The 22,382-nt window shown below is 43.8% G+C and overlaps 1 protein-coding gene across 7 annotated transcripts in view; it reads right to left on the reverse strand.

The window, feature by feature from the left end:
- COBL (cordon-bleu WH2 repeat protein) overlaps window positions 1–22,382 on the reverse strand; it is a 961,684-nt gene that overhangs the window by 251,772 nt on the left and 687,530 nt on the right. For 6 of the 7 annotated variants that reach the window (XM_085607311.1, XM_085607310.1, XM_085607313.1 and 3 more), the window contains one exon: window positions 14,786–14,953. The exons of the other annotated variant lie outside the window; for it this stretch is intronic. In XM_085607311.1, coding sequence (XP_085463437.1) covers window positions 14,786–14,953 — 168 coding nt within the window. The remainder of the gene's footprint in view (window positions 1–14,785; window positions 14,954–22,382) is intronic. 7 annotated transcript variants of the gene reach the window in all.

Below are 22,382 nucleotides of genomic sequence, written 5' to 3' on the forward strand. Positions count from 1 at the left end.
CCACAGACATATTTTGTCTGTCACTTGTGTCTGTCATAACACAGGGAGTGTTAGCTATTTTGTTTTCTATTTCTGATTTGCAATTTAGTTTCAGAGGCAGTGAAAGCAAAGCACTATGAAGCTTTATTATTTGATTATGGTAAATTGTTTTAAGCCAATTTTTGAATCTTTCTATTGCCTGAGTTTTGCAATATTGATTAGTGTTTCATTTAAAATCTACAATAAACCACCTATCTTCCTAATATGCGTTGTTTATCCATATAAGTAATATGTAATATGTAACAACTGTATTTTCGAATATGACCAATTTTATAGAGTACTTTTTGCCACTACACTATGTGTAAAGTGAAAAATGTAAATATATATATATATTGCTCTTATTTGGAAAACCTTTCCACGACAGCTGCTGTCTGAGGATTCAAAGAGAGAGCACAATCAAAAAGCTATATCACATGTGTAGAAAAGTGCCTCTTTCTGACATGGTCACCCCCACTTTTTTCCCTAGAACTAAGAACTAATGCTTTTTGACTGAAAAGTGAACTGGGTTCCTGCTACCAGGCCCCAGTGCCAGTGCTCTTTCCCTTAAAACAGGGTAAATGTCCAAATGTAACCCACTTGACAAGGACTTTATCATCCCTGTTAGTCCCTAGTCAATGGTACCCCCGGTACCCTGGCATGGACACTAAAGAGGGTCCCTATGGGTTGTATCATGTATTATGCCACCCAAAGGGACCCACACAAAAACTGCATGCAGCCTGCCATTGCAGGATGAGTGAAATTGTGCAAACCATTTTGAAAAAACGACTTGGCACACTACCTGTATTCCATGCCAAGGTACACTGCATATATTATATGTAAGTCACCCCTACAACAGGCCTTAGAGCCCTAAGGCAGGGTGCATTGTATCATATGTGAGGGCACATCTGCATGATCAACCATTGTAGAAACTTCCACCTGCCTGTACGACACCTGCGCTCCTCTTCACTTGCCTTCCCACAAGCCCCTGCTTTCGTCGCAGTTGCAGCGGGAGCCACTTCTTTTCCTACATCACCGCCAAGACCTGGAATGATCTGCTCCTCCACCTCCGAACAGCATCCTCCCTGGTGAACTTCAGAAAGAAACTCAAGACCTGGCTTTTCGAAAGGTGACACAGCACCCTCAGTGTCCAGAAACCCCTAGAGGGGACAGTGCTGTGCTATAGAAATACTTATTGATAGTACCATTACTAGATATTGCAAGTGATCAGGAAGCCATCTTAAGGACATGTACTTGGCACTGGTCATTACGAGTTACCCAGCTACATGATGGCTGCACTGAAACCAAAGATGTTTGGTATCAAACACCTCATCTAATAAATCTGTACTGATGCCAGTACTAGATTTATTAGGACATGCACCAAGAGAGCACTTTAGAGGTGCCCCCTGAAAACCTACTAGTCCTCTAGTGTGCTGGCTGACTGATATCTTCCAGCCTGACACCACAGATGAGTTTCTGACCCCCTGTGGATGACAGCCCGCGCTCTCAGAGGCAAGAAACAATGCCTGCTCTGGAGGAAGGTGTTCACACCTCCTCCAGTAGGATGGCTAGTGAATTAGCATGTTGAGGCTAGAGGCTTCAAAGATTCTGCTGCCTTAGATTTGCGACAATGGCTTCCCCATGGACCCAGGGCACACCACCCCCTGCCTTGAGACCCAGGTGGTACCAGAGCAGGCAGCAAAGTAGTTAGTCAGAAGGTGTATCACATGTTCAGGCGAGGCACACCCCTAAGGTGGCCCACCTGAAGTGGGGTGCCAACGAAGGTTTTCACCATTTTAAATTTGGTAAAACCAGGAACTCTTGGTCAGGTTTATGCCCACTCTCCCCAGGAAGTGGTCATAGAGGGGGTGTGGTCACCCCAGGTGTAAGTAGCCTGTTGGCTACTATCCTACACTAATTCCTAAATTTATTATTTAGGGGTCCCCCAGACATCAGGATTCAGATTTGTCTACTGGGAACTGAAGGAATGCTAAAGAAAAGCCGAATTTGTGAGAACAGAGGTCCTGCACTGAAACTGACCCCAAACCCTGCCTGGCTGCTTTCACCGTGACAGTCACGAAGACCAACTCGTCTAGAAGCTGAACCACCTCCCAAAGCCCGCAGAGGACACTGGCGTAACGAAAGCTGAGGGGGCCCACCTGCAAGGTACACGGAGGGGCCCCCATTCTGGATTCAATCTGGAGCTCTAAGGCCCGAGTACTGGGTGGAGGGGGCCCCCTGCAGCTCGGGGGCCCCCCTCACTGCGGGGGATGCGGGGGCCTGTGTTACGCCCCTGGCGGAGGACTGTTGTTTCCTTCAACAAATAAAGCAGCATCTCCTTTGGGGTGGAGGAGCCAGCCCCCTGCATCGCCAGGCACCGACTGCATCAACCAGGTACTTCATCTTGCTGGCCATCGGGCCTACCAAGCAAGCAACTCACCAGGAAGAGGTTGTCGTGGGTCCAGGAGGCCAGCCCCGTTGCTCTCACACAGTCCTGAGCCACTGACCCTCCTTCTCAGCACCATTACCATGGGAACCGGGGCCCTTGCAACTACCAAGGCTTGTTGCGTGTCTAGTCCGGACACCACCCACATCAACCTGCTGTCGAGGGACTTCAGGATCCACGAGATCTTCATCCAGAGTGGCTTTGCGGTCCTGTTTTCTCTCTTTCTCCAGGTAGTCAAAGCGAAGTGAGAGCTTTTAACTACAGCGACCCGCAGGATAAAACACCTCTGCACCTGAGCCCCCCAGCCCAGGTTGAGGTAAACCAGATGAACCTCCCTTTGGGTTCTGCTGGACTTGTCCCCTAATCTCCCCTTGCAGCCTTTCTTTTACAGGCACATTTGCCATTAACTTTACCATGCAGTGCTCGAGGTTACCAACACGACCAGCACCTCTGTACCCGGACTCAGTAGGGCAGGATATGAGCTGCTGGTGGTTTATTGGACCTTGACCTCTAAACACAGTGAGTCCCAAAAGGCACCATCAAGAACCGCTCACAAGGATATGGATGCAGTGTATGTTTTCCCATACAATAACATTACCACAATCGAGGCTCATACCTCAAAACCATTGTTGGACTGTATTTTTCAAAAACTACAAAAATGTATGACTCCAAAAGTACTTGATTCCGATGATCTTGGTGTCTAAAATTATATAAAAATCTGTTATTTTTCTAAATTGGTCTCAAATTTCTTCTTGAGTGTGTGCCTCCTTTATTGTCTGTGTGTGTACAATACATGCTTAACACTACCCTCTGATAAGCCTAAACTGCTCGACCACACTACCACAAATAGAGCACTTGGGATTGTTCATTTAAGCCCTCCAAACCAATAAGGGTCGTCTGTACATTTTGCATGGTGTTACCTTACACTGGCACTATATAAAAAGCCAGCTTCCTACATTCACATTTAAGAGGGTAAGACTCTCATTGTAAGGGTTAAATAACCCTTGTTTCAATTTAATGTGCATGAACATTTACAGTCCAACCAATGTTTAGGTCATAAATATCTATGTCTTTTAGAATGTAAAGCATTACACACAGTCAATTGGCCACTGACAGACCAAATGAGATCAGAACTTCCGTTAACCCTTTTTGTCCACACTCTAGTTGAATTCATTGCAAAGACAACCTTTTTCAATATTTATTCCAAATGTTTAGTACGAAGTGAAAGAATGCAATGAAAGTTATTGCTCATTAGCTATGTATCCTTTAATAACCTCACTCATTATTATTTTTTTTTTTTTAAACACAGTTTTTTTTCTTCATTTTGCTCATTAGACCCACTACATGCCATCTTTTGCCATGTTTACCACATATTGCGGTGGTACAATCCTTCTAACCTTGTTGTGACTCACTATCATTCTTCAAACTGTGTTTTAAAAAATGTTTTTGGGTCTTATTTTTGCTTTCTTTATAATATCTCCAGGTAAAAAATGTATTGATAACATTTTTCAGGTATTTCATTTGAGGAGAGATAAACATCTCTTTCACATATGACCTTTTTTCCATTTATTGCCAATCCTGTTTTTAATATGCCCCTGCTTTTATTCTGCCTTCCTCTTCTATTACCCCCTCCCATATCTCCCTCTCTTTATGGCTCACATCAGACCAGTTGAGTGCTACCAATGTTTACATGTATACACAATTCTGTGTTCTCTCACCTTTTAATTCCACCTTTTTCTCATGGCCGTTCTTCTCTAATTAATGATCCTTCTCCTTCTTCTGCTCTTCTTGGATCCCAACTTCATTTTATCCTGCACATTGTCAAATCTTTGATGTTGCTCCTTCTCAGCTCTACAGGCACACCTTCTTTATATGCTGATTCCTTCATTGTGTTCAGCTTCCCCAATGTTGGTGCCCAAACCTATTGGCCTCAACTGTGTTTTGCTCAATATATTTATTGGCTTCCTACGACTGGTTCTCTCTTTCAGAAGATTCCACTTCTCATCTCATTATAATCCCGTTTGCGTTCATTGAAACCTCATCTTCTTTCCCTGGATTAACATGATCATTTTTCTTCTCTTTCTCAAATAATTTTTGGTAAGTATTTTTCTATGAGTGGTTCGTTGTAATTGTGTGTGAACAGTTGGTAAATTGTGTTAAGCGCTTGAGCATATAAATCCAAATAAAGAGAATTATATTCAAAGTAATATTATGCTTGTTTAACCTCATGTTTCCCGATTTAAGCTTCCCATAATACATTTTCTGTAAAGACATAATGAGCTCAGTTTATGATATGCTACCAACGTCATCGGATCTACCTGTTTTTGTCCTGTTAAGTCTATTCTGTACCAATCAATTCTTTATTTACCTGCTGTGGAAACACACAATGTGGAATGGTGCACCCAACCATTTAAAAGTCCATCATTCTGAATATCTTGAACTTTGCTCTATTGGATTCCTTTATTTCATTCCATCAAAACAGCCAGACAACAATCAACGCGTTTGTTCAATAGATTTGAGCTTCCTTAGGGCTCTTTATGATAAAATGTACATAATTAATGCAGTAATCCAATCCAACAAACCAAGTATCACATAAATCATGGCCAAATGAGATAATCTTCCCAAATTACAAAGGAAGGAATTCTACCCCAGTGTAGACCGGTCTCTGCAAAGGGGTAAATCCCTTACTTAAAATAAAGCCAGGTGTCTTGATGTGTCCCAATGGCTTCTATTCCTGCTGTGCGAACTTGCACGTAGTGCTGAAGTCCTACAGGAAGAATAAAGCCTCCTGTGCAAATGCACAATAGTTTTTTCTATTGGAAAACAGTTTTCCCTGTGGTGAAAACTCTTCCCCTACACCCACAGTAAATCTGGGGACGATCCATCCTCTTTATCTTCCGGGAAGGGGCTTTACTTCATCCCTACGCTGGAGTAAATCTCAAGGTGTGAAGAGGTTGGATCAAAGTTTAGGAATGCTACCAAACGTACATGTTTGCAGGTGTTCCCAAACTTCTAAAACAAACAATACCTTGGAGCACCCACACCAGAACTCCTGCGTGGGATTTAGAACTGTGAATGTCTCCACACAAATAGTCGAGTCCCTTGCAGTGGTGGATCAAATTACACCCCTTTGTGGATTCCTGGTAGGTGTAAATAATGTATTTTCAGACCTACACCACGATTTAGTGCAAAAAACACCTTTGTGAGTAGCTCCCCTGTCTTTGGACCTCTGCTGGCTTCCTCGAGAAGCCAATATAAAATATAATAAAATGATGTGCCTGTTCTTTAAGTACATTCTCGGGCAAATACCTTCGTTAAAAAAGAACCCCTCAAGCACAAGGACAAATCTGCTGTGCAGGGCCTGTACTTTCTTCAAACTATGGCGAGATGAAGGCTCACTAGTGTCTCGTGTCTGAAAATCTTTCCCAAGTGAACTACCAGAGTCTCCTTTCACTGCCTTCAGAACCAAGGGAAGGTCACACTTTTTTAAACCAGAACTTTTTATCCCAGCAAGAACAACCCCCAAAGACACATGTGTTCTAGAGTGCCAAATACATGGCCTTGCCTTACCACGACCGACCTACCAGTACCTCTTTTGAACCTCCCCCAACCATCCCTCTTATGTAGAACTTCACCTACTGTTTATCGCTCTGCTGAACTACTTTCTCGTGTATTATTGTTACTCTTCCTAAATTCTTTTTAATGGGCTCCCAAGGCCATGTGGCCAAGTAGGCACAAAATAAATACCTTTAATATATAAATACAAAATATGTAACAATGTCAAAAGACATGGAGCACAAAACAGAAACTTATGATGTTGACAAAGCATTGCAAAGTGATGAGAAGGTAAAACGATGTGTTGTATTTGATTTCAGATTTAGAATTGTGGCAGCGGGTGCTACCAATCGGCTAAGTTCATTGTAATCGGCTCAAGGCATTCCTTAGAACACTTTTGAGGTTTTTAGATCCCAGCATAGCTAACAACAACATGGCAGAGCGGGTGGCACAGAGTGAGAAATAGGATTTAGTTCACACTTGACTGCTCATTCTACAGTGAGGTGGTCATTGTAGGCCATTTGTTGTGCCAGTTTTCACTCCTAAATCCCGTGGTGGGGCTGAGCAGTGTTCTCGACTGGTCATTGTCCCTGCAACAGCATTTTTTCATGTTTCCAGGAAAATCACTCAACAATTTCTTGGAATGCCAAAAGAAAAGCCTTCTGTACACTTATTTACAGCACGCTTCTTATTATGGCTGTCTACAAGGCAGACATCAGGTGAATACAAGGACATCATGAGTAAATTGGGTACAGTTTAAAAAAAAGCTAACTTTAGTAAGGGTGTGAAGTACTGAAACAGTGTGGGGATATTCAACCAAACCCACAGAACAAAGCAAATGCATAGACATACCATAAAAAGAAGAAATAAGAACTTATGATAAAGAAGTTCATTCAACACAATGCTGGAAAAAAAAGAGTTTTTTCAGGATTATTTTTATCCCACTGTTCAGCACTGTGCACATGTAAGACGATAACATATGTATGTGTGAAAATATATGAAGACCTCGTAGAACTGAAGAGAGTTCTGGCAGGGGAAAAGAAAGAAAATGGAATAGAATGATTCTGTAGAGACCCGCAGAAGATGTCAGATGTGAGATTCAGTAGGAAGGTATTTTGAAGAGACAATGTCTGTTCAGGAGCACTTCACGCGTGAAGAGAATGGAGCACAACAATAAACTGTTGGAAATAAAGAAAAGGAACGGAAATATAGGTAAGCAGAAGGATAGCTGAAACAGAGTGAAGAAAAATGAAAGAAAAGAAGAATATGAATAAAAAGTACTTAAGAAAGAAAAGACAAAAAATAAAAAAGTGAAAGAAGTAGAGAAGGAATAATGAAGAAGAGAAAGAAAGAGATTTAATAAAAAGATTGAGCAAAAAGAAACAGAGGAAAAGGGTGGAAAGAAAAAAGAGCAAAAGAATCAGAACAACAAAAACAAACTAAGAAAAAGAAGAGAAAAACAGAAAAAGAACAATGAGAAACAAAGAGTGAAAAGATGGAGCAGGAAAAAACCAAAGGGGGAAAAGACCTGGAAAGACTGAAGACACAAGGAATGTAAAGTAGAAAAAAATCAATGAGCACCTAGGAAGGGAAAAAAACAAACACAGAAACAAGGAAGAAACACGAGAAAGTACAAATACAACAGAAGAAATGAAAAAAAACGAAAGAGAAGGAGCACAGGAACAAAACCAAGAAAAAAAGGCACCCCCATCGTGCTACCATGTTCAAATTGTCCTTCACTTCAGTTTCAAACACAAGCCCATGCATTACAAATGATGCTTAAATTGCACAGCAAACGTACAAACGATAAACAATAAAGGCATTGTAAATTATTTACTCAGACGTTACCTCTGTTTTTTTTTCAATTTTACTATTCCTACCGTCCACCTTTCCTGGACATTTTCTGCTAGGCTCGTCACAAACTGACTCATAACTTATTTTATAACATGCATTACTATAAATCAAGCGATTCTGTTCACAACAACTGACTTCTGAGAAGAAATAAGCAGAGCAATTAAGCCGATTTTATAAATGTGTGGGTGGAGGAGTTTAAGGTTTGTCTGACGGCAACGCACCCAGATTAATAAAGAAGTAACTGATATTCCTGTCAACATGAAAGAAGAATGGGCCCGCCCTTCTATGGTTTAATTGGCCTTTCCTGGACTCATAACCTTGCCTGCCTATGTCGCCTGTCCAGAATTAGCGAGTATGTATCACAGTCCATGTTTTTAACTGAGGGGCACTCAAAGTAATTCATTTTCAAGAATGTCCATCTGTAAATAAAAAGCGGGTGTGGGGCTGTTGTTGAGGGGTGGGCCCACATCGTTCTGCAACACATGTGACTCATATTCCATGATCTACAGAAATATTATCACACGAGGAGCGTTGCAGGCAAAGTGCCATGCGCATTTTTGTTCTACCTGCCAATCAGGAGCCCAAGGCCAGAAGTGTGTGTTGCATGGCCAACCCTCCTCTGGAAGACACCATGCACTAACCTCCACGCGCCAGGACCACGCGGTTCAGAGCACAAGGCGGATGAGATACAGAGGGAGATGATAGAATACGTTAAAGAACAGCACAAGCAAGCTCCTGACACTGGGGTGCCTTTGAGCGCGCAAACAACGCCCATGAACAATGACACCCCCCCATTGTATATGCAAATACACAGTGCCCTGTTGTCTCACTCAGGATCACAGTCTCTGGCTTTTTTTTGTTGCAGATTTATATCGACACAAAGGTATTGGCGCGCTTTACGAGAGCACCAGTTACGTTACACAAGGACACATTCATGTTTTTTGGTAGGCATGGGGAGATTAAGTGATATGCCCAGAATCACAGGATGCGGAGTCGACCCCGAGCCTTGCACCTTGGTTTCCCAGCTCCAAAGTCGGCAGTCTAGCCATAAGACCACATCCTCTCCACAGGCTTCAAGCCTCATGTTTTAAACAACCCCTAACTGGTGTCTGTCTGATGCTACAACATAAACACAGAGGATATAAACTATTAATAGGGATTCCATGTCTCAGCAGCGAGGGTCGGTGTTGACCAACATAAAAATATAAAACAATAAAAGCACAAAAAATGCCACAAGTTTCCTAAGGATTGTGGTCTCTGTAAATAGGTACACAGACTAGACTTCAAATACCAGCCAGTGAGTCCTTAGGAAGCCAGACAAGTAAAGGGGATGCTAGCTGAAACTAAAGTAACTGGCCTACGATTGCATAATGTCATACATATGCAGACAAGTTTGCTAAAGGTTGTGTTTGCTCTAACTGGACAGACAGACTAGACTACAAATACCAACGGTTGACGTTTGGAGGTCCTTGAGTGACATGCTGTCACGCAAGTCATCGGCTTGGTGTGACTGAAGAGCAAAAGCATGCTGACGCGTTTTCTGAATAGTCCTGGGTTCTAAGTAACTCAGCGCGCCTTCCAAACTAAAAATGGCAGGTGCTGAGAAACTGGGAAACGATAGACACTCTAGCTGTCATTCAATTTGCAGGCCTACTGTCAGCAATAATAGGGCAGCAGCTAAGAGATGTTACACTGTACCAGCATTTCATGAAGTCACATACATCTGAAATCCTTAGATGAAACCAGCAGGGAGAACTGTGAATGTGTTTGACATTTGGAATTTCCAATGTACCACAAGGTGGCCCTCATTACAAACATGTGGTAAATACCTCATCTTGGAGTGATATTATTTACCACATGTGGTAAACACCTCACCTTCTTCCGAACAAATTGTAAAGAGGACCTCTGTTTTTAGGGTTGAGCCGGCGTGAGCCATGGCCTACCGCATGAGTTCTCACTCGTGAGACACTACAGTTTACATAAAGGACTTGGAGCCTGCCCATTGCTTTAGTGCACTCTTCTTTGCAGCCTCCTAACTGGCCACTGCAGGCCAAGTGTCACTTCTATTACCTGCTGTGGAGCAGGGACCCAGCACAGATTGATTCAACTTAATCAGTGCCCGTCCACTGCTCCAGACATGATTGTATTACTATTTTTATTATTATTTCTTCTTCTGACAGTACTTTTTTTCTTGTATCTTATTGCCTAAAGCTATTTGTGTGGTGGACATTGTTATGGCTTTGCCTAAATTGATGAAATAATTGTGTGCCAACACTCTACAGGTCAGTAACATGCACATCACGGCATCGCAGAGATGAAATGCATCGTCTGTCTGCCACTGACGTTCCTCGGGTGTGCAGAGTGACAGCAGCAAAAGCCGAGATACGGGCTTCCTTGCTGGGTGTGATCCTGGGCATTCCACTCTAATCCAGTCCACTCTAATCCATTCTAATTCAATCGAATCCACTCCACTCTAATCCACTCCAATTCATTCCAATCCACTCTAATCCACTCCACTCTAATCCAGCCACCTACAATCCACTCCACTTCACTCCACTACAATCCACTACAATCCTCTCCAGTCCACTCCACTCTAATCTACTCCAATACACTCTAATTCACTGCACTCTAATTCATTCCACTCTAATCCACTCCAATCCATTTCACTCTGATGCACTCTCTTCCAATTCAATCCACTCCACTCCACTCTAAACCAATCTAATCCAATCCACTCAACTCTAATTGGCACTACTCCACTCCACTCTATTCCACTTCACTCAAATCGATTCCCCTTCTCTCTAACACAGTCAACTCCACTCTAATACACTTCTCTCCAATACATTCTAATACATTCTAATCCACTCCACTCCACACCACTCTATTCAACTCTAATTCACTCCTTTCCAATCCAGGCCACTATACTCCCCTCCACTCTAATCTATTCCATGCTACTCCACCCCACGCCACTGCACTCTATGCCACTCCCCTCTATGGTACACTATATGACTCTCAGCTCTACAATACTCTACTCTTCGACACTAACTTTTAGCCATGCTGTGCAGCAGCCACACTGGTGTACAACATGGATAAAACACATTGCCAAAGCTAACTCTTGCATAGGTGAGACCTATTGGCTTTGCCAATGCTTGTTATGGCATGCCACCAGATGCAATGAACAAGATCATCATCGCAGAAGAAGAGCATTCTGCTGATGTGGAAGATAGAAAAGATCAAGGTAAAAGATCTGCACTAGGCACTAGGGGCACTGCAACACTACTGTAGAAAAATACTACATCCAATGGACGAAACATGGAACTGGACCATGGTGTTCCCCCCAATCCCTCACCCAGCTAAATCTGGAGAGTCCTCAGCTGAATACGCTTGCACTCTAGAAGAATGTCTCTCATGTAAGTACCTGTAATAAAAGTATGGATAAAGCCATATCCCCTTACCGCACAGTAGCGCTGCTGCACACAACAACAGGACGTAGGGTCAACACCCAAGAATAAAGTGGCATGAAGGTATGTTTGCAAAACGAACTGAGGACAACAAGTGAGTAAAAATAAAAAGGTGGTCAGAAGCACAGCATCGGAGTTGGTCTTGCTTGTCTCCTCGATGGATGGAAAGCCAGTGCATGACCTTCATGCCATGTTCATGTTGTGGCCTATCAGTGCTGGACTCGTTGGGACTTGGAGAGCTCTTCTGTGGAGTACTAACGTGGCTGCCATGGCAGGTGCCTAGTATTACATTTACCACTGCTTCTTGGGAGAGTTCAAGTTGGAGGGGTGTTACTATCAGATGACATTGCTAATAATAAGTTGATTTTCACATACACTTCATAGAATAATCTTTAAGTGAACGTTGCTAGTAGCCACTCTGACAGCAGCCAGTTTAATGACCTCGCAAGTCTGGAAGGCAAATTTAGCCTCGCTGGGTCTCGAATTTGTGACGTGTAGATAATCAGAGGTCTTAGCAGCAACTTACTGAGCCATCCTGCTGGCCTCGTGGAGGGACACACTCTGCTTTATTTACTTTGGGAGTGAAGGAAACTTACTGTTGCAACCTTTGAAGCCAAAAGGATAGTCAAGAACTCACCGTACCATATCTGCTCAAAACTCTGTTTTGATGGTCTCAGTAGTCCCTTTTCTAATTTTCAAAGAAGTGGCCGATGTGATACCACAGTTGAACATCTTATTATCTCATCACTACTTTCTCAACATTGGAACCACTCTATCAATGATCAATGTGATGCCATAATGCAACGCCTCCTCATCTCTCTGCATCTTTCTCCATACCGGTAGGAACCAGCCAGTGCTTAATGGGATACCACAATAGAACATCTTATTATCTTCCCCAACCAACACTGCCAGTGGTTAATTTGAGCTGGTGGTTCTCGGTGTTCGGCATCGGCACTTAATTGTACACACCTGCACTTGTGACGGGCTGCCACAAGGTGGCGCTGCCTTGATAATTTAGAAACGACAACAACATCAGGTAATTAGTAATTTATTATGAATTAAAAATGACTATTACCTGCCGCTCAAGCCGTTCTTATAGCTTTGGGGGCCTGGTATAGTCAGAATTGACACACATGTAGGAGTTTGAGGGTGAGTAGTTGTGTTGGTGGGGTGAAAGCTCCAGCGACCTCCCAACGAGCGCCCTTAAGCACTGAATACTGGTACCAACCCTACTTACTACCTTGGTAATGCTGTGCTCACAGAAACTCCCTCAAAGCTTCGCCGAAGATGGCAACCCTTCCACTTCCCCCTTGGGGTCAGCGGAGTGAGGACCACTGAAGCAATGTCATGGGGGTTTCCTGGGTCAGCCATCTTGGCTATGCGACAGCCTCCCTGGGCTTGAGGAACACGGCGTAGAGCCTGAAACTGACGTAAGCCTCAGGGTGCACACAGTCTTCACAACGAACTGATGCTACTTACAGGGGGCAATTGTCTTTGAGCATATTTTTACCATCGCCCGCCCCCATGGTCTCAATGCAGCTGGCAGTTTTTGGAATGTTTGGTAAGAAGTGTCGAGTGTAAATCAGTCTGTTCCAGACACTCAGCAGCTGTCCAGTTAGAACGATGCATGAAGGAAGAGCGCGAGAGGCCTACAAACGAGAAAGGCATCCCCCAAATATTGACTTTTGTTGTTGCAGCTGTATTCCATCGCTGTACCTGCTTCTCAACCATGAAAATCCTTTTTATCTCTAGGGAGGACTTATTACATGGGAGGGAGTATTTAAAGGAAATTAGAATTTAATATATAGCTTCTGAATTAACCCAGAATATGAAGAGAACATTTGCTTCTCATGCAGCAAACTACTAAAATCCATTCAGGTTTAAAAAAACAAAGCATGCTTTCAAAATATCTGAAATGAATATGTAATACGAAAATAGAACAGCTGTGTAGACTTGAAGGACATCTACAAAATTAGTCTTAGTTTTATTATTTGGTGGGCAGTAGCACAAAGCAAAGTGTGGGGGCCCTGAGTCATCCACTTGACATTGATATGCATAGACGGTAGACTGAACAGGTGCCCCCAAAAAGAATAGGGTCCCCATGCGCCGCAGAGGCCTGCATCACTCCACTGCTTGTGGCGCGACAAACGCATCTCAGCGGATCAGCGGTAGATGCTATTGGAGAGCATGGCCGGACTGGCCGTAGCGGGCACAAGGCATTTCCCTGGTGGGCCGCCAGGGTCGGGCCGGTTTTGGGCCCCTGGGGGCCGTTTTTGTTACAGGGCCGTTTCGGCCCTTGTAACAACATCAGCCGAAACCGGCCGTGGCAAATAGCTCGGCTGCCCCCCAACCCCCGGGGGGGGGGGCTGGCTGAGCACTTTGCCAGGACCGGTTTTGTTACCCAGCCTGGCCCTGTTGGAAAGCTTCAAAAACTGAAGTTCCTAAGAAATCCCTGCGCAAACACGTTTGCACCGGAATCGGAATGACTAGTTATGTGATAATTATCACACCCTCACAGTTTTCACCTCATACATTCCGGCAGTTTAAACCTGCTGAAATTTATCGGGGTAAAAGGCCTGTAAAATATCGATTCTGCATGTTCTGACTCTTTTGCAAGTGAAACCCCTCCGGGGTAATGGTACTTACATTGCCTGACAATTGCAAAGACAACATTTGCACCAAATGACCAGAGCAGGAATTACACTTTGCAAATATTGGTGTAAATTTGCACAAGCATCATTGCAAGCTATGCAGCCCCGCCCTGCGGGGTAAATGCAATAAAACACTGAAACGTAGGGCCACATTACACATCTAGTGAAATAGGGTGGGGTATTTACGTGGTAAATGCCAATAAATTAGGGTGAGATATTTACCATGTGTAGTAAATTCCTCCTATTTTGAGTTTTCAAGCATAAAAATGAAGCAGAACTGGTTTTTAACACAGCAAATTACGCATGTTTTGCCTTTTTCCGGTCCTATTTCCCCAAATCTATCAGCGGAAACCTTTGAGTGTGTGATAATTATCTAACAACGTGTAATCTGATCTCAATGCAAACCACTTTTTGCACAATGATCAGAATTTTGCCATGAAATTGTAAAGAGGACCCTAGAAATTGTGGGAATAAATGGTTCTCGTGGTCGAGGACCCAGCTAATCGTCATACAAGAGTATGTGAACATGTACCAGGGCTCAATTTACATTGGACATGAATTCTGAGCAGCAGGGTGTTATCCTTCCACGAGATACTGAAATCAGAACAAACTCCACGATATGCGATACTTTTTCACGTAAGCTTACATAATGCATTGAGTAGTTTTCTAAATTAAACAGCACAGACAATAACTGGAAATGTTTAGGAAAAAACCTTAGAGTGAAATAGGTCCCATAACCAAATAGAAAGGTAGGAGTGGAGGAGAAGTTGACAGGCATAAGGCAAAAGTTTTTTTGGTAGACATACGTTCTAGTGTCACCTCACTGATGTCCGAAAAATCTGGTTGGCCTTGGAATGCAAGTGGTTCCATAATGTCTGGTGGAGGGTATGGAGGGGGTGGAGGGAGCACTAACCGGGGAGGAGCACGCGGGGTGTTGCCTCTGGGAGGCTTTTGTGGCACCTGTCGTCCATTACCTAAATGGAAAGGAATGATCAGGTTACTTCATTTCATGGATGTATTTCATGGTCATGAGCTATTTATGATAAACACAGAAACTTTGCATTGACTGTAAGACATTCGGCTTCAAGCAAGAATTGGTTTACTCCCTTATAATTCTGATGCTGTCGCGAGACTCATCATAGCAATGTAGTGCTGCCTTGGCTGGACGTCTCATCATTGCCACTAAGTACATTTACTGAGCCCTTCAATACAAGATGGTGCACCTACCTTAGGACGATGTAATGATGGGTCTGCAGAAGGAATAGTAATATAATCCACCCAGCTGGACAGTCTTCACGAGATATTAGGGGAGGTTATATTAGGAACATATACTTTCATTTCAGGGACTACAGTCCCACTGTCACGCTTTACTCTTTAAGCTCGTAGGTGATGTTGTGCTTCAAACTGGTAATCCAAATTTACCACTTCCAGGACATAAGACCACACACAGGCTGAGACCCCAATACTAGATACCAAGGAGAGGAACGGGTCAATGCAGCCCACTAGTGCCAAAGCCAGCAAACGGATGCCAGACACACCACCTATGTAGGCCTGGAGCATGGGCAACTAAGGGCAGAGAAGGGACTAGCACAATGCACGGACAGACAGCCTCATTAAAAAGCTCCCCAGAGCATTACCAAAAACCTTCAATGGGCACCAAATGAGAGGCCAGTGTGCATGGCACAATAGTTGAACACCATAAGGGAGAAAAACAGCTAGGCCCTGAACATACTACAGGGATCGACCCGCAGTGAAAACCATCATGGATGAAAAACAGTCAGTGTCTTACCATAAATCATAAGACTGCCTTGTAGGAAGTCCTGGGCACGGTCAAGCAGTAACCTACATAAGCTCTGGGTAACTCTCTAAGGATGACTTCCTGAAGGCAAAACCATCATGCGGGGTGCTGTGAGGAAGACCCAGTCTACAGCCTTGAAGCCAGGGCTAGTGTGCATGCCCCGGATGAGAAAGGGCACAGGGCCCAGTGGGACGTGTGAAAGCATGTTGGGGTGGACCCCTGGTCCAATATTACAAAAAGAACCAAGGAAGGAACATGGAAGAGTAAAAAAATGGGAGACTCCCAATGGTAAGTTCTGGGTTGCGCTGCAATTGTTGCCCCAAGAGTTCTTTGAGCTAAGCTACTGTGTGGGGCGCCCCTTCAAGCAAAGTAAGCCCAGTGGGCTGTACCAAGCTATAGATGAGCAAATGTGTGGGTCCAACAAAAAAGACCCACTGGGAAGGCTCCGTGGTACATGACACGGAACCAGGAAGCCAATGAGAACCCCACATAGCACCTAAAAGGAAGGTTTCCGGTGATGTGAACCTTTTAAGTGAAAAAGATGGAACCTAGTCTAAGTCCCAACAGATGGTTTGAACTCATCAAGGAATAATGCCCTGAGGAACAAACCCCGTATAACTCAGTGAGGCCCCAAAGCTCAACTCAGAAGAAGCCTGGCATTCAGTCTCCAAAGTACCCAGGCAGAAGCCAGTAGAAGGCCCTGAGACTGACACAGGACGAAAGCCAGACCCTTGCTACATGGACATTTTGATTCTTTACTCAGAAGTGAAAATAATGTTTGTTGTTAAAAAACCCATAGACCTTCATTAACATAAAAAAAACTTGAGTAAAGGGAGATTATGGCAAATAGGTACATGAGGTGTGTCTTCTAATGAAAATCCTGTAATTCTACTTAAAGAGTTCATGCGTAAACTAATACCGACAGTGTATTGTAGTCTATCGTCTGTGCGGGACTGCATCCAGAAATCAGTGGGGTGGTTGCAGTGGCGGCCAGCATGGCTCGCGGGTGGCGGGGTGGGGAAGTTGCGCGGGGGGAGTTGTGCGGGGAGGGATGAGTGAGTAATATAAAAATAAGCGTACCTTGCGGCCGGTCCCGCGTCTCTGCTCCTGCAATGCAGCGTTGTGATTGGTCTTAGCGCCGTGACATGTCCGTCATCCAGGGGCTGGAGGGGTGGGCATGTTTTACATGCAGGCTGCATTACAGGGAACAGGGAAAGTGCGCATGACTGGTTTGGATGGCACGAGAGGACCGACCAAACAGTCATTGAGCACTTAGGAGTGGGCAAACCACTCCTCCCCTGCCCTGCTCTGATAACAGAGCAGCCCTGCCCACCCGCTCACCCGCAAAGCATCATGAAAAATAAAATGATATTAACGCAGAGTTATTATCATTTTATTTTTTGTGCTTTGCACTGCTCAAAAGCAGTGGGGCGACACTTCCCCGCCATGGCGGGGAAGCCGCCACTGGAATGTTGAAGGCCATGTCCGGCACCCAGAAATTAGTGAGCATGGATGAAGGCCATGTCCAATTACTGTTAGAAGCAGTAGTGCTAAGAGGAGACCCTACACACTGGACATATTTGAAGGAGAAAGCCTGTTAGTCACTACCAAAGCAGTCACGGGTATCATAAACCTTATATACACAACTCAGGACATGTGTGAGGCCTCTTTCTGCTGCCAGCGCATGCTGGTTATGGGCAAACTGATTCCAGTGGAACACAGGGTGTAAGGGAATTGAGTACTTTCAATTATGTCATCGATTATGTCAATGGTGATGTGCATTGGATATCACTCCTGATAACATTGATGATGTAATTTGTGATGTCATCAAATGTACTGCACAAAGTCTTGTGCACATTTGTTGAACAGAGCAAAAGTTAAGTTGTTTTTCAATGTCTGTAGACAAAACTGTGTTTACTTTTGTTATACTGAGGTCAGGAGGTGGTCACCATTATGATGTTAAACAAAAGTGACAAAATAATTTGCAAGCAAGTGATTCCACGAGGAAAATTATTTCTTTAATTAAATTTGGTTTATACATTTGACACCAGCACTGACAAAGTTAATGTTAGTTGCAATTCATAATTACATATTTTCTATTTGGCAGCAGTCACATTATGACTTAATACGTTAATCAGATTTGTAAAATGGAACATTTTGTTTGCTCAAAGTGACAAGAGATTGAAAGCCATCGTAAGTTAAGATTCTAAATAGTAAGTTAAGATTGTAAACTTCTGACGCAAACAGCCAGGAAACAATTTCTTGAAACGATTCAGCTCCCTCCTAAATAAGGCAGTTTTTGGAATGTAAGAATATGTATTGGTTGACCTGTCCTGTTTACAGGAGAGTTTACCTCTATGATTTAACAAGCCTGGACTATTTTTAAGGCATTAAATGTTTTGAATATAATTTGAAAAGTCTTACATTTCCGATTTCAATGGAAGCCAACTGCACCCACCCTAAAATCCAACACAAAGGAATCTAAATCCATCCCCACTCCCGCTTCTTCATCAAAATCAGCGTATGCTTTTTAAAATGTGGGGCTGCCATTTTCTAGCTGATACCAGTGTATCCCAGTGGGAAAATCACCATAGAAAATGTTTTACTTTAGATGTGTGGAGTTTTGTTACCTTAACTTTCCTGTGTGCCTTAATTTTTTATCTGGTGGAGATGAAGAGTGCAACTGGAAAAGTAAAATAGGATGATGGTGGTACTCATGAGACTTAAAAATATGCAGGGTTCGATTCACAGAGGTTTTCATATGTAATATGCTTGGCCATACACCCCGCCTATTCCCCGAATCTCCTTACCCCCTCAGCGAACATCCACACTACTGTCTTGTCCACTGTATAACTTCATGTTACTTCTGAGTGCCTGTGAGGCAGGACAACAAATTGTGATGTGCCAGCCCTTGCTTAACAGAAACCATCTGCGCTTCACCTGGCACTCCCTCCATCCTTACTGATGGAAAGTATAGAACAATGTATAAGCCCATTACCCAGAAAACCTTTGACAAGAACACATGCAGATGCAGTGGCATTGATGTATTTTGAGGCTGAACTGCATGTACTGAAGATGAAGCTCTGGGGTATGAATTTCTATGCATATTGTATCCCTTTTTCATATGCTTTTCAGTGCTGTCACTTGTGCCAAGACGGCATAAGTAAATTTGAATTACATTTGCATAGCAGAATTAACCCCTCGTCTGAGCCGTTGGTTGCTGGTGGCGTTAATCTGCACTCATGTTTTGGTACTGGCACTTATTTTTCCTCATTTGGCGTTCACCCAGAGAAAGAGGGAGAAAAACACAAAAGTAGTGTTAGAAATGGTCCTTTGTGCAGGTTTACCCAAAACATTTTGCCTTCCTCCTCCTCTTTTTCTGACCTTCTTTTTGTTGGCTCTAGGACGCTGAGCACTTTACCCCTGCTAATCCGTGCTAAAGTGCATGTGCTTCTCTCCTAAAACATGTTGACATTGGTATATACCTGATTGGCATGTTTAGTTTACTTGTAAGTCCCTTGTAAAGTGGTATACCATATACCCAGGGCCTGTTATCTAAATGCAACTAGTGAGCCTGCAGCACTTGTGCCAGCCACACAAGTAACCTTTCAAACTTGTCTCAGGCCTGCCTTTGCATGGTCTGTGTGTGCAGTTTAGGTAGGTAGGCCTTATGTGACCCTAAGGGCAGGGTGCTGTGTACCTAAAACGCAGGACATGTTCGTTTGTGCTTTACATGTCCTGGCAGTGAAAAACAGCTACATTTGTTTTTCACTGCTGTGAGGCTTACTCCTCTCATAGGCTAGCATTAGGAATTCCTGTATGCATCCTTAGGTGGTATTTCCTGATCAGAAAGGAGTAGCTTTATCATGTTTGGAATAGTTGGAATAGTAATGATAAATCCTCTTTACTGGTTAAGGTGGATTTAGAAATGACACTTTTAGAAAGTGGACATCTCTCTGCTCTTAACTTTGCTTTGTGTGCCTGCAATCCACATCTGGCCTTGGTTACAACTACACTTTGTGCATATTCTCTAGACAGCCACAACACAGGAGGGGTTGGGTGTGACAGGAGATACATCTGTATTTATCTGCATAGTGATAGCCTTCCTGGGCAGGGAGAAGGGGTGGTTGTCCACACTTATATCTGAATAGGTTGTGGCCTGCCCTCACACAAAGGACTGCTTTACCCCCACTTGCAGTCTGGAGCCAGGGCTGGGCTGCAAGGGACCCTTGTGCACTTCAGAACGCTCTTTTGAAGTAACCCCCCACATCAAAAGCACTTTTGAGTACAAGTCTCAAGGCTCTGGCCCTACCAAAGCAGCATATTATTGGACCTAGAAGAAAGTACGCTAGCGTAAAGGCTGCTGTGCTGATGGATTGCCATCTTGCAGTGCTGACTGTTTCAAGATACTGTTGCTCTGCCTGTTTGAGCTGCCCTTGCCGTCTTCTGACCTCTGCCCTGCTGCAAGAACTACTATACCCCAGAGTGACTTCAAGGGCTTGTTGGCTTAGCCCCTGTTCTTTCCTGAGGTCTCAGGAACATAAAAGACCTCGTAAGCGGCTCCAATCTAATTCATCCCACCTTTACCATGTGCTTGCCCTGCGCCATGTGACAGCATCCCTGACGGCCGGTTGGGACCGAAGTGCAGCATGTGATCAACCTACCCAACCCGCCTCGTTTCGTTCCTCTAGGGATCTTCCTGGCCAGAGCATCACTCCAACACAAGCTGCCCCACCCTCCATCTGACTGCTGTGAGCTTTCCTGATGGGCTGAGCGAACCTACACTAAGCTTCACGGGCACTGCTGCCGAAGGCACCCCACCTGGTTGTCATGACTACTCTGACGCCTGCAGCTAAAAGTATTTCTTTGTCCCGGCCTACAGCGGTGAGTTTAATTACTTGGAACTGAGTGGTCACAAAGTGATTGCACGGCGCTCCTTGCCGTTGGGAAGCACACACTTGCACATCTCTGTGCACCACTAACTGGACCAGAGAAGTCCCAGAGTCTTACATTGTTTTTATGGTATTTCGAACTGCTGGACCTAGTCAGAGCGGACCCAGAACCACCAAACCATGCCCCTCATGGTCAGGGGCTACGTACTCTCAACACGATCCCCAGTAAAGTTATATCGATCCTACAAGAAGTGCATTGGCTTCTAGGGCTGCAACCTAACATATTCTTTTGATTACCGTAAAGTCTCTAAAATGAGCCCAGCTGAATTTGAAGCACTGCTTTCACATTTGCCTCTTTAAAAGTGACATTGCTTGATTTACCAATTGTATTCTTGGCATACTGCTTGATGACCTGATTTATTTAAAATTGCATATTTCTTGATTCATTGGTTGGATGTTTGCCGTTTTTGTCAAATCTTGCCTATATAAAGATTACATATTTTCAAAATTCTGCGTGGAATCATTTTGTGGTGTATTCATTGGGTTACTGGGTGTCTGCTGCACAAATTGTTTACACATTGCCTCTCAGTGTAAGCCTGTCTGCTCTGTGCCAAGCTACCAGACGGTGAGTACAGGTTATCCTGGTGTGTTTCTGACTTGCCCTGGCCAGAATGGTGGGTTCTGCTTGACTTAGGTGCATATCCTAGCCAACCACAAGCCCCATTTCTAAAAAGGAGTGTATGTAAGAGGAAGAGAAAGTGGAAAAACAGTGGCAAATGGACAAAGCAGGGGTGAGATAAACATGCAAAGAGTATCTGGTGCTGAATAAAAGAACCATGAGATTGAATAAAGAGTATGCAGCCTTGGTATTCAGCACCCCAAATATTCATAGCACTGACATTGTACCTCTGAGCAAACCTTTGGCACCTGAGACTTATTGTTTTACAAATTGAGAACTTACAAGTGACATTGAAAAGCAAGCAAACTGAGGATTTGAAGATCAACTAAAATGGTACTGTATGACCCATTTGTAATGATGAAAAGGTGGAAAGCAAAAGGGTAGAAACTAGTGTCCTATCGTACTGACCTAGGAGGTGGACATTTCTTAGATTGCTGTATCACTTGTAATGGCATGTGGATGACAAATTGGCAATATGAAAGGGAAAAGTTACATTTAAAGATTAGACTGAAGTATGAATGGAGGAAGAAAGAGAGGATAAGATGAGTGAGTGGAAGAAAGAGCAGTGAGAGAGGGGACAGGAGAATTTATTTTTGTTTTTGCTGAAGTGGTAGGACACGGAGGAGTAGGCTGATGATAGACAGAAAAGAACAGACTTGAAAGTAATTTGGGCAGAATTTATACAACCAACCAGGTCCTTAGAGATGCCTGCCATCATATGGTAAATGCATCCCTTCCCTTAAAGGCACTCCCAAGCCAGATAATGCCAACTTTGCCAGCCTCTGGCATCCTGTCTAATGGGCCAGTTTGTGGCACTAGAGACCATGATCACTTCATTACATGGGGGTTGATTTACATCTCAATGGATGGTGTGCCAGTCCACCTTGGAGGTGGAGGCCACAGCCTCCTCCACAGTGCTGGAGGATCATCTCCCTTAGTTAGAATTCCCTACCTTCCTGGAGGGTATCTGTGTGCTATGAAAGGAGTCAACATTGCTGTCGCAGCTCCCTTCACAGCAAGGCAGTTTTGCCAAG

Source organism: Triturus cristatus, chromosome 5_2 (assembly GCF_964204655.1).
Source record: "Triturus cristatus chromosome 5_2, aTriCri1.1, whole genome shotgun sequence".
NCBI classification, from domain to species: domain Eukaryota; kingdom Metazoa; phylum Chordata; class Amphibia; order Caudata; family Salamandridae; genus Triturus; species Triturus cristatus.